At 36.4% G+C, this 20125-nt stretch overlaps 1 protein-coding gene across 3 annotated transcripts in view; it reads left to right on the plus strand.

Annotated features, from left to right (window-relative positions):
* The first annotated feature begins 39 nt into the window (after positions 1–39).
* The window catches only part of Esf1 (ESF1 nucleolar pre-rRNA processing protein homolog), a 61016-nt gene continuing 40930 nt past the window's right edge, over positions 40–20125 (plus strand). For all 3 annotated transcript variants that reach the window (XR_011368720.1, XR_011368721.1, XM_070006729.1), the window contains exons 1-8: positions 40–128; positions 2889–3553; positions 3999–4330; positions 5546–5659; positions 8395–8495; positions 9785–9937; positions 11718–11832; positions 14137–14281. Coding sequence is in view for 1 of the 3 variants with exons in the window: in XM_070006729.1 (XP_069862830.1) it covers positions 2917–3553; positions 3999–4330; positions 5546–5659; positions 8395–8495; positions 9785–9937; positions 11718–11832; positions 14137–14281 (1597 nt within the window). In the remaining 2 variants the exon portion in view is untranslated. The remainder of the gene's footprint in view (positions 129–2888; positions 3554–3998; positions 4331–5545; positions 5660–8394; positions 8496–9784; positions 9938–11717; positions 11833–14136; positions 14282–20125) is intronic.

The following is a 20125-nucleotide window of genomic DNA, read 5'->3' on the forward strand; positions in this document are numbered from 1 at the left end:
GAAGAGCATTCTGCGAGAGGGAGGACGCTGGAGGTCGTTTGGCCCCGTTCGCGTGCCGTTCTGGCGAAGCGTCTCGCGGAGGATTGTGGGTGCGTGTCCACGTGAGTCTGCGCGAGGAGTCGGCTGGGGTGAGTAGCGGGGAAGAGAGCTCAGGGAGGGGAGCTCGGGGGCGAGTTCGCCTCTGAGAAAGGCTCTCCGAGACTGCTGAGGGGGTGGCCCTCCTTCTCCTTCGCTTTGTTGGCCTTATTCAGACTTCCTCAGGGCTTTCCCAGGGTCCGAAGTGGGTGGATTTCCGGGGGGAGGGAACGCGTGCTGCGGCGTCTCCGCTGCTCTCAGTCACAGCTTTACCTCTGATCAGTACGTCGTGAGGCTTTGACTGTGTGTGTGTGTGTGTGTGTGTGTGTGTGCTCTCAGTCACAGCTTTACCTCTGATCAGTACGTCGTGAGGCTTTGACTCTGGTGTGTGTGTGTGTGTGTGTGTGTGTGTGTGTGTGTGCGCGCGCGCTCTCAGTCACAGCTATACCTCTGATCAGTACGTCGTGAGGCTTTGACTGTGTGTGTGTGTGTGTGCGTGCGTGTGCGTGTGTGTTCTCACAGTCACAGCTTTACCTCTGATCAGTACGTCGTGAGGCTTTGACTCTGGTGTGTGTGTGTGTGTGTGTGTGTTCGTGTGTTCTCACAGTCACAGCTTTACCTCTGATCAGTACGTCGTGAGGCTTTGACTCTGGTGTGTGTGTGTGTGTGTGTTCATGTGTTCTCACAGTCACAGCTTTACCTCTGATCAGTACGTCGTGAGGCTTTGACTGTGTGTGTGTGTGTGTGTGTGTGTGTGTGTGTGCTCACAGTCACAGCTTTACCTCTGATCAGTACATCAGTGAGGCTTTGACTCTGGTGACTGTGTGTGTGTGTGTGTGTGTGTGTGTGTGGTGTTCTCACAGTCACAGCTTTACCTCTGATCAGTACATCAGTGAAGCATTTGACTCTGGTGACTGTGTGTGTGTGTGTGTGTGTATTCTCAGTCACAGGCTTTACCTCTGCGTTCTGATCAGTACATCAGTGAAGCATTTGACTCTGGTGACTCTGTGTGTCCGTGTGTCCGTGTGTGTGTGTGTGTGTGTGTGTGTGTCATAGTCACAGCTTTACCTCTGATCAGTACATCAGTGAGGCATTTGACTCTGGTGACTGTGTGTGTGTGTGTGTGTGTGTGTGTGTGTGTGTGTGTCTGTCTTCTCTCACAGTTACAGGTTTTACCTCTGCGTGCTGATCAGTACATCAGTGAGGCTTTGACTCTGGTGTGTGTGTGTGTGTGTGTGTGTGTGTGTGTGTGTGTGTGTGTGTGTGTGTGTGCGCGCGCGCGGGCACGCGCCAATGTACGAACCTTGGCCACTGGGCTACGTGGTGAGGCTGGCTCCCCTCCCCCTCCACATAAATAAAGCAGTTCTGTCCAGCTGGGTCAGTCTCTTTGGGGCTTGCTTTATTTTATTTTTGTTTTAGTTTGTTTTTATTCTCGAGTTTGCTAGGCAAGCTCTTTTACCTCTGATCCACTATGATGCCAGCCCTGTTTTTGTTTTTGTTTGTGTTTTTTTTCTCTAAAAAAAAATCTTGGCTAATCGTTTTTGACATAGGGGGAAGGAGAGGAGGTGTTCCCCTTTTTTGTGCTCCAGGTATCTGCTATCATCCGGTGTTAGATTGTCTGCTGTCGTGAGGTTAACACGCGGGTTGGCTTTTAAAATCAGATTTTAGGCTTTTGGCAACATTCAAATCCCATGGAAGCCAAACCATCAGAGACTCTTTAGAAGGGCATGATATTAATACACATAAACCTATATAGTTTTGTAGGATCGGGTCTTTGATGCCTTATTACTTATAGAATAGCTAATTCTTTAAAAGGGGGAAGGGCGATATGTGTTAAGTGGAATGAGTCTTTAGTTAGTTCTTGACCGATCGGAAGATTTAAAGAAGGAACTTTTTGAAATAAGTCTGGTTTGATTTTGGTCTCTGGTTAGGAGACTAACTTTGTAGGACTTGTGTTAGGAGTAGTAGGAGGTAAAGAGCATTCCGAAACAAATTATATAAACTGAGGTTTGGTGTATTTTTCTTTTCTTCTTTTTTTTCTTTTTTTTTTTTTGGTCAGTCGTGGGGCTTGAACTCTGCGCCTGAGCTCTGACCCTCAGCTCTTCAGCTCAAGGCTAGCACTCTTACCACTTGAGCCACCAGGCCACTTCCGGTTTTCTGAGTGGTTTATTGGAGATAAGAGTCTCATGGACTTTCCTGGACTTTCCTGCTTGGGCTGGCTTTGAACCATGATCCTCAGATCTCAGCCTCCTGAGTAGCTACAATTACAGGTGTGAGCCACCAGTGCCTGGCTTTTTTTTTTTTTTTTTTTTTTTTTGGCAGAGTGTTGAGGCAGGGTATCACTAAATAGTCCAGGCTAACCTGTGATTCATTCTATCTGTTGCCTACACTGGTGTGCAACTCACTATCCTGCTTTTGTATTATGAATGCTAGGATTGCATGCGTGGACCTCCATCCTTGGTTTTTGGTAGTGCTTTTAAAATGCATTTGCTTTTAACTTACAGCACTACAGAAATATAGATAGGCATATAGAAATTCTAAGAGAGTTTAATAGGCTACTAAGCCATATCCATAAAACCCTGGGGTTCTGCTTGATATGCCTTAAATTTATTTCTCCAAACAGAAGAGAGGACAGTTTGCTGTTTTTGCTTTTTTGCATGTGACCCAGAATAAGTTGGGGAGATGAAGTTGAACTTCACTTCCCTTTATTTTACATACATTTTACACATAATGTATTGTGAGTTAATATACTTTTAAAATCACCTAATTATGTTACTAATTGTTCATTGTCCTAACATTGTTTTATTTTTTAGTATTTGGTTACTTCAGTAAGATTTCAAAATGTCATCCAAACAAGAAATAATGAATGACCAGCGCTTTAGGCGGGTTTCAAAGGATCCTAGATTTTGGGAAATGCCTGAAAAGGATCGAAAAGTCAAGATTGACAAGAGATTTCGAGCCATGTTTCATGACAAAAAATTTAAATTGAACTATGCTGTTGACAAAAGAGGGCGGCCCATCAACCATAGCACTACAGAAGACTTAAAACGTTTCTATGACCTATCAGATTCTGATTCTGATCTCTCTGATGAAGAAGGCAAAGTATTGAACCAAAAGAAAATAAAGAAGAAAACTCAAACCAGTAAAGAAATTAGTTCAAAGAATTTGACTGAAGAACAAAAGAAAGAAATTAAGAAAGTGGACCAAAAGGATTCTGTAAATAAAAATGATTTAGATAATTCTAAAAAATATCAGAAAATGAAAAACTTATGTAAATCGAAGAAGATAGATTCAGAAATAAGTCCCAAGAAGAATAGTGGTGAATTTACACAAAAAAGCACAAAAGAGAAAAGAAATATTGAACATAGCACAGACACCTTTCCCAAAGGAAAACTAAGGACAGCAGACTTGAGCAGCTCTGAAATTGTGAAATGTCCTACGATCAGTAGTAACAAGACAAAAAGAGAAAAACAATCAGGTTGGTTGAAAATAATGATTCTTTGGTGTTATGGTATTTTTAAACTAGTGCTAAAAAGAACAAAAGGTATAATAATTATTTTCATAGTATCTTGGGATGGCCAAATGCTTATTTGGAAATACTATAGGAGGAAAAATATACAGTGATTATTTTTGATTTGGCACTGAAGGACATAAAAAATGGAATCTAAATGATTTTAACTTGCAATGCACTTTAGTGAGAGCTATATTCTCTAACCAGATAAAGTTTTATATATTGTCATCACATGATAAGAAATGTCTGAAGAAGTTAAGTAGAATTGGGTACTCATTCGTTAGTTCATTTAGCTCTTCAGTAACTAAATATATACTAGTACATATTTAATATAATTAAATTAATAAATAGTACATATTTTCTTCTTCCCCCTGCCCGTAACATTTTGTATTGGTTCAATTTGTAATGGCAGGAAACAGTAATGGAAAGATGTTTGATGAAGATTCTGTGGAGGAAGATTCAGACAGCATGAGTGAAATAGGAAGTGATGAGGAATCTGAAAATGAAATCACAGGTGGTGGTGGAGCTTCAGCTGATGATGATGAAAGTGAAGTTGATGAAGAGGAAGAAGAAGACAGTGAAGATGATGATGAAAGTGACAGTGGCCCTGATCTTGCAAGGGGGAAAGGAAATATTGAAACTAGTTCTGAAGATGAAGATGATTGGGCTGATATATTTCCTGAAGAACCTGGCTTTGAGCATGCTTGGAGAGAATTAGATAAAGATGCTCCTCGGGCTGATGAGGTAACCTTTTGGATAGATTATTTATGAATAACATAGTACCATTAGTTATAACAGATGGTAGGATTTTGATGTCATTAAATAAATGGGAAGAGACTAGTAGTGTTGCTTAGTGGGCGAATATTTACCTAGCATGTATAAGGCCCTGGATTTGATCCCTAGCACCCCCCTACCCCCCGCCAAAAAAAAAAAAGCATGAAAATTATTAATAAAATATTGGTTAGGGGCCAGGAAGGTGGCTCAGTGGTAGAGTGATTGCCTTGCATGCATGAGGCCCTGGGTTCAATTCCTCAGCACCACATAAAGCAGAAAAAGCTGGAAGTGGTGCTGTGGCTCAAGTGGTAGAGTGTTAGCCTTGAGCTGAAGAGCTGAAGGATAGTGTCCAAGTCCAGAGTTAAGGCCCCATGACTGGCAAAAAAAAAAAAAAAAATACACACACACACACACAGACGTGTATATATATTTTGGTGATCACTGAGTCACATTCTCCAGCCTCTGGTAATAATGTGTTTGATGATTCTGATTTAAACTTACTGATAATGAGGAGGGAAAATATATATATACATAAAAATGTTTGACTTTATATATATGTACACCTATAATGTAATATACTTTAACTCAAAGTCACATGAAATTTTTAGCTGGTAGTTTACATTTCTGTTTCTGTGAACCTTGCTTCTCATGCATGGGTGGCAGAATAGCTAAGCAAAGGCAGAATAGCTAAGCAAAAGTCACCTCATACTGGGTGCTGGAGGCTCATGCCTGTAATCCTAACTACTCAGGAAGCTGAGATCTGAGGATCATGGTTTGAAGCTAGCCCTGGTGGGAAAGTCCCTGGGACTCTTTATCTTCAATAAAAAACTCAGAAAAAAACAACTTAATAAAAAACTCAGAAGTGGCACTGTCACTGAAGTGGTAGAGCACTAGCCTTGAGCATAAAGCTCGCAGACAGAGCTCAGGCCTTGAGTTGAAGACCCAGGACCCGCACAAAAAAAAAGTCACCTTGTGATAATAGTCTTAACCAAGATCTAAGAGAAAGTATTTATCTATATGGTTTTATTATTATTGGGCTCATTTGAAGTTCTCCTGTATGTGAAATTTTTACATAATATACTAGTAAACTTTATACTTTGGGGAAAAATTACATTTTTTAATCTTTAATTTTCAAAGCACTGAAATGGCATAAATACATAGTATTTAATATTCTTCCTTTCTCAGATAACGCGTCGATTAGCAGTTTGCAACATGGACTGGGATAGATTAAAAGCAAAAGATTTATTAGCTCTGTTCAATTCATTTAAACCGAAAGGAGGTGTTGTATTTTCTGTAAAGGTAAGAATTGATTTCATTTGGAGATAAATATTTCTAGACATTTAATCTAAATCTAACTTTTAAAAATATCTTAAAACAGCCAGGCACCAGTGGCTCACAACTGTAATGCTAGCTATCAGGAGGCTGAGATCTGAGGATTGCAGTTCAAAACCATTCTGGGCAAGAAATGTGAGACTCTTATCTCCAATGAACCGCCAGGAAACTGGAAGTGGCACTGTGGCTCAAAGGGGTAGAGTATTAGCCTTGAGTGCAAAAGCTCAGGGATAGGGCCTGAGTTCCAAGCCCCACAACTGAAAAAAAAAATCTTAAAACTATAACTTTGTTTTTAAAGAAAGTAATTAATTTTGGGATGGTCTAATACATGTGGGCATGAAATAGGTATAAGTATTAGAAATGGAGAGGTAGATTATTATTGGTAGGTCATACGTTTGTGAACATACTTTGACATTGCAAAGAAAGCCAAGTGTGGTGATCCATACCTGTAGTACCAGCACTTGACTAGAATATAGAGATCATGAATTTGAGGCCAGCTGGGGTTCAAATCTAAGCTGTCTTAAACAAAAGCAAACAACCCTAAAATGACAAAGTACAGTAAAAAATAAGTTGCATTTTTTATTACTAACATTAACCAATTAAGAAATGATTCAATACATTAGCAAGAGAAATACGGAATTTTAGGGAATTATTGTAGCGTATGTACGAACATGAAATAAACTATCATTCTTACAAGGTACAAGCCAGTATAATGATTAAGAATTTAGGCTTTGCATTATGACAGACTTAAGTTTTATGTTGATTTTCATAAATGTTGTATAATCTTGGCTACTTTATTCATTTCTTAAGTGGTTTTTAATTGACAAATAGATGTAGCAGTAGTACTTCCTATGGTGTCTATGAGAATTAAATGAAAAGGAACTCATATTTAGGTATATATTTAGCAGAGTCCTTGAAATAGTTCTCAATTATTATTCTGTATAAATATTTTTAAATGTTCTATAATTGTTTTTGTCCAAGACCAGGACTTGAACTCAATAGCTAATGCTTGCTTTTGCTCATTGACTGGTGCTGTATGACTTGAGGCTTGCCTCCAACCCCCACTTCTGTGATTTATTGCAGTTCTTAGTAAAATTCCAATTAAAATGAAGGTTAAGAAAAAGGATACCAGTATACATCTAAAAAAATAAGCAAAATTAGTAAATCTTTATGAAATGCCTGTGAAAAAGGACCCACTTCCACCAAAAAAAGGAAATGTCTCACCTGTGTATAAACATTTTATGATCCTATGAGAATTCAAAGGTTTGGAAGGAAATGGCATAAATTCATGGAGTAGAATAAGTAAGTTCACATGATAATTTAGACAAAAATAAAGCTCTTAAATATGTGTTGTTGGGACAAATGGATATGATATTATGTAGATACCTTAGTTCAGGTAATGACCAAATACGCCCCATGATAAACTTCAGAATGAAGCAAACCACAGAAACAGGATAATCAAAGGAAATGTATTTTGTTAATCAGGAGATGAATAAGCACTTCTACATCAGAAAAAAAAATTATGATCAACATAGGACAACATATATACTTGAAACTTCTGTATCAACCTATTATAAAACTCAACTATTGGAGTTTGGAGTGTGGTTTAGTGGTAGAGTGCTTGCCTAGCATGCATGAAGCCCTGAGTTCAATTCCTCAGTGTTACATAAACAGAAAAGGCCACCTTGGCTCAAGTGATAGAATAAAAGAAGGGATAGTGCCCAGGCCCTGAGTTCAAGCCCCATGACTGGCAAAAACAAAAAACAAAAACCTCAAATATTCCTGCTAGGTGCCAGTGGCTCTATTCCAGTGGCTGAGATCTGAGGATTGCAGTTCAAAGCCAGCCCAGGCAAGAAAGGAAGTCCATGAGATTCTTATTCCCAGTTAATCATCAAAAAGCTGGAAGTAGCACTGTGGCTTAAGTGTGAGAGCACTAGTTTTGGCACAGAAATTCAGAGACAGTGCAAAGTGGCTGAGTTCAAGCCACAGGACTGGCACAGAAACAACAACAAAAGACAAACCTCAAATACTCTTGATAAATTACATATTCAGACAACTGGAAAATATATTAATGAATATATATTTAAGCTCATCAGTATCAAAGTGTTAATGTAATTGCTTTTTTTTCCTCTGAAAGTAGATACCATAAAAAATGCCAAGCCCACTGAAAGTGATTCATTTTTTAAAATATCTATATGGTAAGATTGTCATCAGTTTTGTTTCTTATTATGTGGAGAATTTCTATTAAAACTAGTTGAGAAATACTGTGATGTAGACATAAAATTGGGTATTATAAAATTGGTTTTGTTATGTTTTATGTATTTCTTTAAGTGGATTTCGTGTAAATCATTTAAACAAGTCATTTTTTTCCCTTATATTTATAGTTTCTTAAACTTTAAATCTTGTTTGGCTTTTCTTAATTTTTCCTTTGGATACCGGAACCATCTCATTCTGGTTAGTACGTGAAGGAAACAATTTTTGTTCATAAGTCCCACATCTGTTACTCTCTAGCCAAAATGACTTATTTTAAAGGAAATTCCTCAAGATTCTTTAGCTTCCTGAGTTTAGAAGTGAGTTTTACTTTCCTGAAGTGAGTTATCTTCATTGAGTCAGGTTTTTGACCCTTGGCCTGATCTTCACAAGTCTGCCTATTGTGTGAAAAGAATGTACATATCATGTCAATGTTATCTTTTTGTGTTTAGATATATCCTTCTGAGTTTGGAAAAGAGAGGATGAAGGAAGAGCAAGTTCAAGGACCAGTAGAATTACTAAGTATTCCTGAAGATGCCCCTGAAAAGGACTGGTATTGAATTACTATAGAACATAAGTTGAAACCTTATGAGTTCATGTCATAATTTAGATTTCTGGTTACCTGAATAGAATTAAGCTTGCATTTATACCATTTATGATCCAACTAGTTCATAAAACATTAGTATGTCAAAGTGGCACTTTGAACAACATTTATATATTCTTCAAATGTATATATTCTTGAAAATATTTGTTGAAGTTTTTGAAGTATTTCAGAATTAAAGAAATTTAAATTTTTCTCATGTTCAGTTCCCTGATTTTTATTGAATTTTTTTCTTATTTGAGGATTAAATAGCAAAATGGCAGAATCAAAAGGTTCTTTTATCATCATAGTACAGTATAGAAAAAAAATTTAAAGATACTTTTTGAACCACTAGGTGGAGCTCTGTGTACACTTAGTGAAAATTATGATCAAGTTTGTGGTAGGGGAAGCAAATGATTCTGGAGCAAATATTTTGTAAGATTAAGAATTTCTTTGTGGATAGAGCTATTCCTTCCAGGTGTATGTTATAATACAATGTTTGGTCTACAGGTTTTACTTGAAAATGCTGTATGTGATAGCAAAGCAAACAAAAAATAAAATAACTTCTAAGAAATAGGGTAAAAGGTTAGGTATATGGAATTCTCACTTTCCTTTTGTAGATAACTTAATTCCAGTCCAAACACTAAAAATCTACACCTGTTAGAGTTAAAAAAAAAAAAAAAAAAAAAAAAAAGACCAGAGTTCAAGCCCCACGACCAACAAAAACAAAACAAAACAAAACAAAAAAAAATGAGGTTGGCTATTTTATGGTTATAAGGCAAAACCCTGAAGGGAAGCAAGATGTCTTGAAGGCCAGCTTGTAGTAATAATAATAATATAAAAATATGCATAGATATATATTTTTATTGTATTTTATTTTAAGTTTTTATATTTAAGTACTAACGTCTTTTTTTTTTTTTCTGTCGGTGGTGGAACCTAAACCCTGGGCCTGGCTGGGAACTGTTTCTCAGCAATTCAGCTCAAGGCTAGTACTCTACCACTTGAGCCACAGCACCACTTCCGGCTTTGTCTGCCTATGTGGTGCTGAGGAATCAAACCCAGGGCCTCATGTATGCTAGGCAAGCACTCTACCACTGAACCACCTTCCCAGCCTAATATTACATATTTTAAAGAAGTACTTTTTGTTTTTTCATGCTAGGGATTCAATGTAGAACTTAATACGTTATTTTTATTTTTTTTAAATGGGAGGTAGATTTCTCTGTTCCTATATAAGTTAAGTTTAATGAGTTCTTCTTCCATAGGGCCTCTAGAGAAAAGCTGAGAGATTATCAATTCAAACGTCTGAAGTATTATTATGCAGTAGTAGACTGTGATTCACCTGAAACAGCAAGTAAAATTTATGAGGACTGTGATGGTCTGGAATTTGAAAGCAGTTGTTCTTTTCTAGATCTAAGGTAATCCAGTTGTTACTAGCTGAATCTTATAATGATTGTTAAGAATTAAAATATTTGCATAGTGCTCTATATTGATTTTTATTCTGAAATAATCATTTGCTTTCTAAGAAGAAAAATAAGAAAATGTAAATTATGCATAATTTATTACCGTAGTTATGATCTTTTAAACGTGTCTGTATTTTTTAAGGTGATGTGTTATATGCAATATATATTTACAACTATCTTAGACTTAGGTACTAGAAGAAATAATTTGACAGAAGCCTTAAAGTAGGGGGAAAGGCATTTGCTAGTCACTGGTATTTCAAGATCTGTGCTGTCCAAAACGATAGCCACTGGTCAAAATTGTTTTCAGCAAGTGCTCAGTCTTCACTGACCCAGAGCTGAAGAGCCTTAGATGGCTGTGAATTTCAATTCTAAGGAAACAGGAAACTGAACTGCTGTACCATTTTATCATCACAAGTAGTCCTTTAGAATCCTTAAACCATCCCACTGTGATGTGGAATAGGAAGCATTATTTAGATGTAGATCTGTGAGAGGCTTTGTTCTCAAAATGAAATACTTCAGGGAGAAAAAAAATGCATCATTTCATAGTTGCTTTAAAGATATTCAGACTGTAGAAAAATTACCAAAAAGTATTATAATTTGGTATAAGATTTTATTAGTATGCTTAAATTTATTGCAAGAATGGCATGATCTCATCAGACAAGCTGTTCTCTTTTCAGTTAAAAATGTCAATAGAGGGTTTTTGTTTTGATTGTTTAAATCTGTTAGAATGTCTTTTCTCTTTGGGTATTATAAATTGATGCTGACTTGTTTTTAGGACTGTTTTGTTCTGTTTCCTTCTGGAGACGTTTCCATCTAGTGTTAAAGTAAGCTCTTGGGTACCTTGATCATGGGAAAAAGTTCCCTTCTCTGTTACATTTTGTTGTACATAATAGTACAAGGACAAAAAGAAAGAAACTGAATTTTCTGCTGCTATTTATCTGTAGAAACTTTTTTTTGTTTTTCTAAAAATATGTATAAAAGCAAATATAGCATTAAAAAATAGATCTCAGATATTTTCTTCTACTATGTCTGTGCAAAAGTGTATCTATAGAAGGATTTACACATCCCTGTTAACACTAAAACAATATTTTATAAAATTATATTATTTTCATGTATGTGTAAAGTCTCTTACATAAATTATAAACCTAAATATAATAATTGTGTGTTGGGTTTTTTTTCTATTCCCTAGCCTGATGACTGAAAATTGTGAGATACTATGACTAATTTACACTGAAAAGCTACTTATTTGTGAAATAAATTATAAGGTTATATTAAGACTGTGGTGTCTTAAATAAACCTTGAGCTTTTATTTTCAATGACATTTCATGTACATATGCTTTGTGTTCAAAATACTTAATTATTAAATCACTTTGATCTTCAGAGTGTCATAAAGCAAGCCAGTGAATGCACCATTAGGAATCTGGATGTTTTTTGAGACATGGTAGATCTTGTGTGCTTGCACTTGACTTATACTGTCTCCTAATACAAGGATTCTATCTATGTATTGTTCTCTTGAATTTAGTGGAATTTCAGACTCATAATTTATGAATTTTAGAAAAAAATTTTACCAAGATTATTTCTAATGCTGTTTGCCTCTCTACATGTGTGTTCTGTAGAAACTTATATGGTGTGTATGGATGTATTTGTAAACCATAACTAATTAGTAAAGAATATAAACTCTTGTTTATCACTGCAGCATATGTTTAAATAAATATATATTTTCTTTATGTCTTAGGTTTATACCAGATGATATTACTTTTGATGATGAGCCCAAGGATATAGCTTCAGAAGTGGATTTAACAGCATATAAACCAAAATACTTCACATCTGCTGCAATGGGAACATCAACGGTACTTTTTAGCTTTTAAACATGTGGAGCTGTTTCTGTTGCTTTAAGAAGAGATGTGTGCATTATTTATTTACAGGATCTTTAAAGATGGACAGTATTTAAAAATTTAATGCACAAATGGAAATGATACAAATATACATATGTTATTTACCACAGATGTTAAAGTTGACTTCCAGATTCTTATGCCATTAAGCCTGACTTGTTGTCTATTAATATTTCTTTTTTCTTTCCTGTCTTGCCCACACAGTATTCAACTAGATCCCTTGAGGATGAGATAATTTTAGTGGTAGAGCACTTGCCTAAAATGTGGATGTCCAGTGTTTGATTTCCCAGCCCCACAAAAGAAAGAATACCAAACCACCCTAAACAATTGTATTCTTTAATAAGTTATTAATATCTTTGGACATAAGGAAAAGAAGTAACAGGTTCCTTCAGTTGTCAGTTAAACAAAACTAGTGAAAATTTAGAAAAGCACACATTTTTCAACAGATAGGATAAAAAAATTAAACTATAGAAGTAGACTTAATTCAGGATTATTAGTTTTCATAATCTTAACCAAGTACCTAGAAGGTTTCTTTGTTTTGAAATAATTTGTTACTTAGCAGACTGGCTTCTGTCTTCTTTACCTTAAACTACTACCCACAGCTGTACTCCGCACATTGGCTTTCCCTAGCCTTTTTTCAGTTGACAGACCTCTGCTCTTCTGAGATGAGGGGGGGTCAAGAAACTCTGCTTCTTTAGTGTGGTAGGTCCAGTGTAGTAGTGATTCATTAATGAGTGTAGTACAAAACCCTATTTTTATGCAATAAGTCAATTCTAAAAGATTCAGATATATAAAATGTAAGATCATGGTACTTTCTATACTGAAGTACTCACTAGCCAGGCAAGTCTTGAGTTTCTGAGTCCTGGCTGTGTCCTCAAACCTGTTCTGCTTCTAGCAGCAATTTAGTGGATATTAGTTACCAGAATAGGAACAATTGTAGATCCTGTAACTAGCTGGAATGTCTAAGACAGTGGTAATAATTTTAAGAATCTCTTGGTTAATTAGTACCTATTCATTGTCCTTATCTGGGGAAGTTGGTATTAGGAGAAAAACGGAGACTAGAGACCCACCCTTTGGTGAATCTAAAATCTTTAGCAGGCTGGTACTGTGATTCAAACCTGTAATTTTAGCTACTTGGGAGGTGGAGATAGGATTGCAGTTAGAGGGAACATACACATAAAAGTTTGTAAGACTATCAACTAGTGACTGGGCATGATGGTGCATATCTGTTATCCCAGTTGAGGGAGCGAGAGAAAAGGCTAAATGCAACGGCTTGTGCCTCTCTTCTCCAGTGACATGGCCAAGCACACAGAGGAGGATCATAGCCCGGACCAGTCCTGCCATAAAGTGAGATCTTACCTGGAAAATAATCAATGGAAAAAGGGAAAAGAGATGTAGCTCAAGTGGTAGAGTATCTGTCTGGCAAGCTCAAGTCCCTGAGTTCAATCTCCTGTAACACAAGGGGAAAAGTAGGAAATAGAAAAACCTGAATGGAGGACAGGAGCCATGTTATGCATGAATTTGACTATCGTGGGGGTTTATTGTACTTCTGTCCAATGGATATCTTTCTTATTTATGGCTCTTAATCTTTTTTGTAAAATTAAACTCACTGAAATTGAAATGTTGTTTCACCGACCTATTTCATAGTTTGTGAATCACCTGTAGAACTCAAGATAAAAGCATGTTTTTCTGGTTGATAATAATTTAACTTTTTCAACAGTACATTTTCCTATTTTTTTCCAGCACAATTAATCTACATACTCTATTATGACCAATGATGGAATATTAAGAGGAAAAGAAAGATACAAGTTAATAAAAATGTTTCCTTTTCCATAAATAGGATACTGCTTATTAGCTGTATTATTCATTTTTGTTTCGGGCTGTGTTAACTTTTTTTTGTGTTTTTTTTTTTTGTTGTTTTTTTTTTGCTAGTGTGGGGCTTGAACTCTGGGCCTGGGCACTGTCCTTGGGTTCCTTTTGCTCAAGGCTCATTCAGTTGACCCACAGTGTCATTTCTGGCTTTTTCTTTGACAAATCAAAGAGTCTCAGGGACTTTCTTGACTGGTCCGGCTTCAAACCTCCAATCATGGCTGCTTGAGAAGCTAGGATTACAGGCATGAGCCACTGGCGCCTGGCTTGTTTTCACTTTCTAAAGTTACCGTTAAGTATCCAAGTTAACAGTAGGTATTCTTTAATAGGCATCAGTTGTTGACATTTCTGGGTCATTTTTGTGTGTCTGTTTCCTTCATTCAATGGTAAAAGGTGGAGATCACTTGGGATGAGACTGACCATGAAAGAATCACAACACTTAACAGAAAGTTTAAAAAAGAAGAGCTTTTGGACATGGATTTTCAAGCCTACTTAGCTTCCTCTAGTGAGGAGGAAGAGGAGATAGAAGAGCTACCAGGTATTTGTTAATCTTTTAGTGACTTATTAATGCAAATATGTCTTTGTCAGTAAGTTAAGAGAAGAACCAAATGAATTCTTAAGAGGTCTGCCAAGTATAATTTGTATACATAGACATGCTTGAAAAAAATTTTAAGCCATGGGTTATACCATGGGGGAAGGACATACAAAGCAACATAGAAATCATCTTATATGTGTTAGAAACAATTGCATGAAAGGAAAAAAAAAAAAAACATTGGAATACTTACCTTGGGGTTCATTCCCCTAACATCAACTTATCTGACCATGCTTTCGTTGTATTTGATATTGGTATAATTTGTGGAGGGGAAGGGAAAAAACAAATCATTTAACTAGGGATACAGGTGGACCCATTGCAACAATGAGATGTACAAGTCGTTATGTCGAAAAACTTTACAACTTTGGTGGGGGGGCGGGGCTGGGAAGGGATAGGAAGGGGAAACAAAGAGGAGGCGGCAATGCTCGATAAGAAATGAACTCATTATCTTGCCCATGTAATTGTAATTCCTCTGTATGGTATTCTCACAATTAAAAAAAAAATTAAGTCAATCTATCCCCCATGGCTGGTGTTCTACCATTTGAGCTATACCTCTACTTCTGGCTTTTTGCCATTTATCTCCAATTAACAGCCAAAATAGAGGCATGGCCAGAGGGATAGAGTGCTAGCCTTGAGTAAAAAAGCCAAATAAGCCATTTGCTGGTGGCACACACCTGTAATGTTAGCTACTCAAGAGGCTGAGATCTGAGGATCATGGTTCAAAGATTTGAGACTCTTATCTCCAGAAAACAGGACGCTGGAGCTGTGGCTCAAGTACTCAGCCTTAAAAAGAGCTCATGGGCCGGGCGCCGGTGGCTCACGCCTGTAATCCTAGCTACTCAGGAGGCTGAGATCTGAGGATTGCGGTTCAAAGCCGGCCTGGGCAGGAGAGACCGTGAGACTCCTATCTCCAATAAACCACCAGAAAACCGGAAGTGGCGCTGTAGCTCAAGTGGTAGAGCGCTCGCCTTGAGCTGAAGAGCTGAGGGACAGCGCCCAGGCCCAGAGTTCAAGCCCCACGACCGACCAAAAAAAAAAAAAAGAGCTCATGGATAGCTCCCAGGCCTTGAGTTCAAGCCCCACGACTGACAAAAAAAAATAAGTCAAATAAGAAACATGGATCCCTGAGTTCACACCTTCTATCTTGCACATGTAAAAGCTTAGAAGAAAGTAAGAATAGGAAGAAAATGTTTGGATGCAGCTTACTGAGAGATGCTTGTCTAGCATGTAGGACACCTTGAGTTCAATCTTCAGCAGAACACACACACAAGTAGGAAGAAAGAAAAGGATTGAAAGGTAGTTAATATGCTATATGCTATTTTTTAATTAATTTTACTTCCATATGAAAACACCTACAAAAAACAATGCATTTGACTTGTTAATCATATGTACTCAAAATTTCAGAACTACTCTCAAGATCTCACACAGAAAAAGAAATTGTTTCTGTGTATTTTAACTCTTACTTGAAGGTCAGAACCACCCAAAAGTATACTAGGTAACAGTCAATCCAGCATGTAAACCTGCTATTAAGAGATTCTGTGACTCCTGCAATCTGAAGGGAAAGGTCCAAGTATGTAACTTCCTAGCTGGATGTGTTATTCTTCCAGAACTTGCTCAGTTTCCTCAAGAAAAGTGAAAAATTCTTATTAAATACAACTTTGCCATGTTCCTACTTTGTACTAGGCACTTTACAAAGACTTTCAAATTCAAATAGCCCATTAATGCACGTACTATTCTATTTAAAGAGAAAATGAGCCTTGACATATACCTTGACATATACTTGGAACACTTGGAATATAAAAGTTCAACTCATTTGCCAGGGTATAGGCCCAACTCTTACGCTCCAAGCTTTCTGAGGACCATGATGATGATAGGATTTACCTGAGCACTTTCCTCCATCACTTGGCCTCATTCTTTTCTATCAGCTTCCCCTTCTACCAGCTTCTTCAGACTTCCCTGGAGCAATTCTTCAATAAATCACTTGGAGAAGATTCTCATTAATGGGAGAACTGGCTTAGGACACGAGCCACATTCTTATCAGTTACAAGACTAAAGAAAGGACAGTGATCCAACTTGTTCAAAAACACTAGATCATTAAGAATAAGAATCCACATTGAAACTGATCTGGATCCTTTTCAAAGTCATGCAAGTTAGAAATAAAACATAAGCAAATGTGAAAATACAAAGTCATATGCATCAATACGTAATGAAATTGTCTAATGTATACACAGGGATGTGTTTTCATGAGACCTCTTTGAACATTTAACAGTTTGACAGAACGAATATTAGGAAGCTGAAACATGTCTGATAGGGATGGGTGTTAAGATGATAGGGGCGAATAAACAAGAGCAATGATGGGTGAATACATTTATAATACATAATACAGATGTAAAAATACAACTAAGAACAATAAATGAGTGGAGAAGGGATAGATGGGGAGGGAGTAGGGAGTATGGTAAAAGGGATGACTCATTAAGATGCTCTATACTTATAAACTGATTTCTTGAATGGAAACCCATTTGTACAACTACTTAAAAAAATTAAAAGATGCACATTCTTTTTTTGTTTTATGGCCTCCAGGAAAGTTAAATAAATCCAAATTACTTCTTTAGTATTGACATAGGGCTGTTGAACCTTAACTTAGTTAGTTCCTATGAGTCTGTCACTATTTTAGACTGCTGCAAAAGGTTCTGCTTTTTTTTTCCCCCCAGGGTTTTTTTTTTTTTTTTGGTTGTTTTTGTAAAATACCACAGGGAACAGTGTTCCATACATGCACGGAAAATCATGGTTAATGATTCTAGTTTATTTGTTCAGATGTCGCATTTAATAAAACCACACAATTGCTTAAGGACTTAATAGACTGAAAATGTATAATTTGTAATGATAGTTATGTTGGGTACAAAAGACTTCACATTTTCAAGGGCTAACTAGATGGTTGGGTTTTTTTTGTCATTTGAGTGAACATTTTATTTGAACATTTAGTCTTTCTCAAATACCTTTTATGTTCTTTCCCCCATAAATAGATAAATTTATATGTCTGCATAGATATTTAGCACTTTCCTGAAAATAAATCATTTTCCTTTAATACTAGCCCTGCAATAAAGTGAGAAAAAAAATATACCATATACTATAGCTATTTAGCACTTTTCTGAAAATTGTATACCATTTTTACTATCAGCTCTGAAATTAAGGAAAAAAAAGTTAATTCATGAACACTTATGAAGATTGCTTCCAAGTTTTTCAAATAGGCTGCAAAAACAATTTTGATTTGAAGAAACCGAAATAAATTTTTGGCATTATGAATAAGTTAGCACTAGTTTGTCAATATATTCTTGTTAAGATTTTGGACTCTGCTTATTTGAAATTCTGACTTAACTACATAAGAAAAATAATGTGCATCAAGTTTTCTAGGCATTCTGTTCCTTTCTGCTGTAGCTAGTAAATGAGGATCATGATAGTCCCTGGCTCATGGCTGGAAAGATTGAAATGATGTTCATAAGGTATTTAGGTTATATTTTGTGTCTTTTTATTTCTTAAGACCCTAAAAATTAATGCCTTTTTGTTGAACTGTACTACTCACTTTTTTTTTTAAACAGGCCTTTTTCTTTAGTATTTTAACTGATTGCAAGCTTACTTTAATCTGTAATTTAGTACCTTTGATAATTAGTATATTTGAAGGCTTTGGATTTACTGGATATTCCTTGATTATTGTTTATAAGGGGAGCTTACTGTTTGAAAAAAAAAGATTTAATTCTTATTCACATTAAAACGTTTACAAAGTATTGTCCTTGAATTGAGAGGAGAACAGACCTACATGAGTTATCCCACATTTTAGAGCTTCAGAAAGTAAAATGTTAGTACTGGAAAAAATCAATTTAAAGTAAGCCATCAGAGACTTACCACTAAAATTTCAACCTGGAAGGAGCTTGCTTCTAATTATGTTTTGAGAAGTAAGCTTTTAATAGAAAGAAATACATTGCCATTTTCTTAATGTGTTCCTGATGTTTTATCCATTGAATTACAGGATCCATGACAGAATTCCATCCAACATTATTATTGTGGCACAAAGCACAAACAAGGAAAAAATCAACTTCAGCTGTTTCAGTGAAAAATGTAAAAGTGTGATAGGATGGAAAGAATGCCCTCAACCATTTTTTGTTAATTTAGACAAAAATAAATAAAAATACTAACTTTTTTTCCATGTCACTTTTGTGTTTGTATGTATGCTGATCCTGGGATTTGAACTCAGGGCTTGGTGCTGTCGCTGAACTTTTGTTCTCAAGGCTAGCACTTTACTACCTCAGCAACAGCCCTACTTCCAAGTTTTTGGTAGTTAGTTGGAGAAAAGAATTTCATGGATTTTCTTGCCTAGGCTGGCTTTGAACTGCAGTCCTCAGATCTCAGCAGGTATGAGCCACTGGCAACTGACAATTTTTTTTTAAAGTAAAGACAGTACATAAACACTTATATCTCATAGTTTCATGTTTAATAGTGACATTTTTGGTGGCTACTTAGTTATATGTTATAAAGGGGAAGGACTTCATTATGTTGTCTCTAAATTTTTCTATATTGAGATCATTTAGTCAGTCAGTCTGTGTTTTACATCAAAATATAGGTTACTATACATACACACATAATTTTGTGGAATATATATGTATATATATATGTATACTGTTTTCAATATTGGGGTTTGAACTCAGGGCCTCACACACTGAGCCATTCCCTAATTTGTGTTTTGGACTTGGTGAGTTAGAATAAAAATGTACAGCAAAGAAGCTTTGTATATTAATTTTCTCTGGCATTTGATACTCATGAATGTTATACTGTTTCTTTGTATTCTAGTTACTTTTTGTATAACTGGAAAATAGAAATGTGAATATTTTTTCATACTGAAATTAATTCTTTATTTTGATCAGTGATAGATTAATAAGATCTCTGAAGTATGTTCACAGTCAAATGGAAAAGATTTGGTATTGCATTTAAGCAGCTTCTTTTATCTCTTCTTTAATCTGAAATTTTTAAATCTTGTTCTAAATTCACGTCAACCGCATTCTGTCTCCTTTTATTGAATAGAACATTATTAAAGCCCCTATTCTAGATAGCAAAGGGCAAAAAAGGTGCTAATACCATCCTTAATATCCTGTAGCTGGTAAGATAGAGAATCACAAGGGTATTATGTAATTGGCAAATTACTTTGCTGCACATTTTTTTCCCCGAGTACTAGAGATTTGAAATCTTAGCTTTGTGCTTGCTAAGCAAGTGTTCTACCATCAAGACACACTTCCAGCTCAGCAAATTATTTTGAAATAATGACTTAATAAAAACACTAATTCTGAAATATAGTACCTTGACAGTACTAACTTACTACAACTGATTTTTATTTGGTTAGTCATTGAGCCTGAACTCTGGGCCTGGGCGCTGTCCCTCAGCTCGTCAGCTCAAGGCAAGTGCTCTACCACTTGAGCCACAGAGCCACTTCCATTTTTTTGTTTTGGTTTGGTTTTTTTTTTGCTTATGTGGCACTGAGGAGTTGAACCCAGGGCCCCATGCATGCAAGGCAAGCACTCTACCACTGAGCCACCTTCCCAGCCCTACAACTGATTTTTATTATATACAAGACTTAGATTCTTTATTTAATTATGGTATTCTGTGTTTGTAGTATGTCTCTGACAACTTGTTTTGTTTTGTTTTGTCAGTAATGGGACTTGAACTCTGGGCCTGAGTACTGTCCCTCAGCTTTTCAGCTCAAGGCTAGCACCCTACCACTTGAGCCACGGCACCACTTCTGGT

The sequence above is a fragment of the Dipodomys merriami genome, unplaced genomic scaffold (genome assembly GCF_024711535.1).
Source record: "Dipodomys merriami isolate MVZ:Mamm:240054 unplaced genomic scaffold, mDipMer1.0.p SCAF_7, whole genome shotgun sequence".
In the NCBI taxonomy this organism is placed as follows: Eukaryota; Metazoa; Chordata; class Mammalia; order Rodentia; family Heteromyidae; genus Dipodomys; species Dipodomys merriami.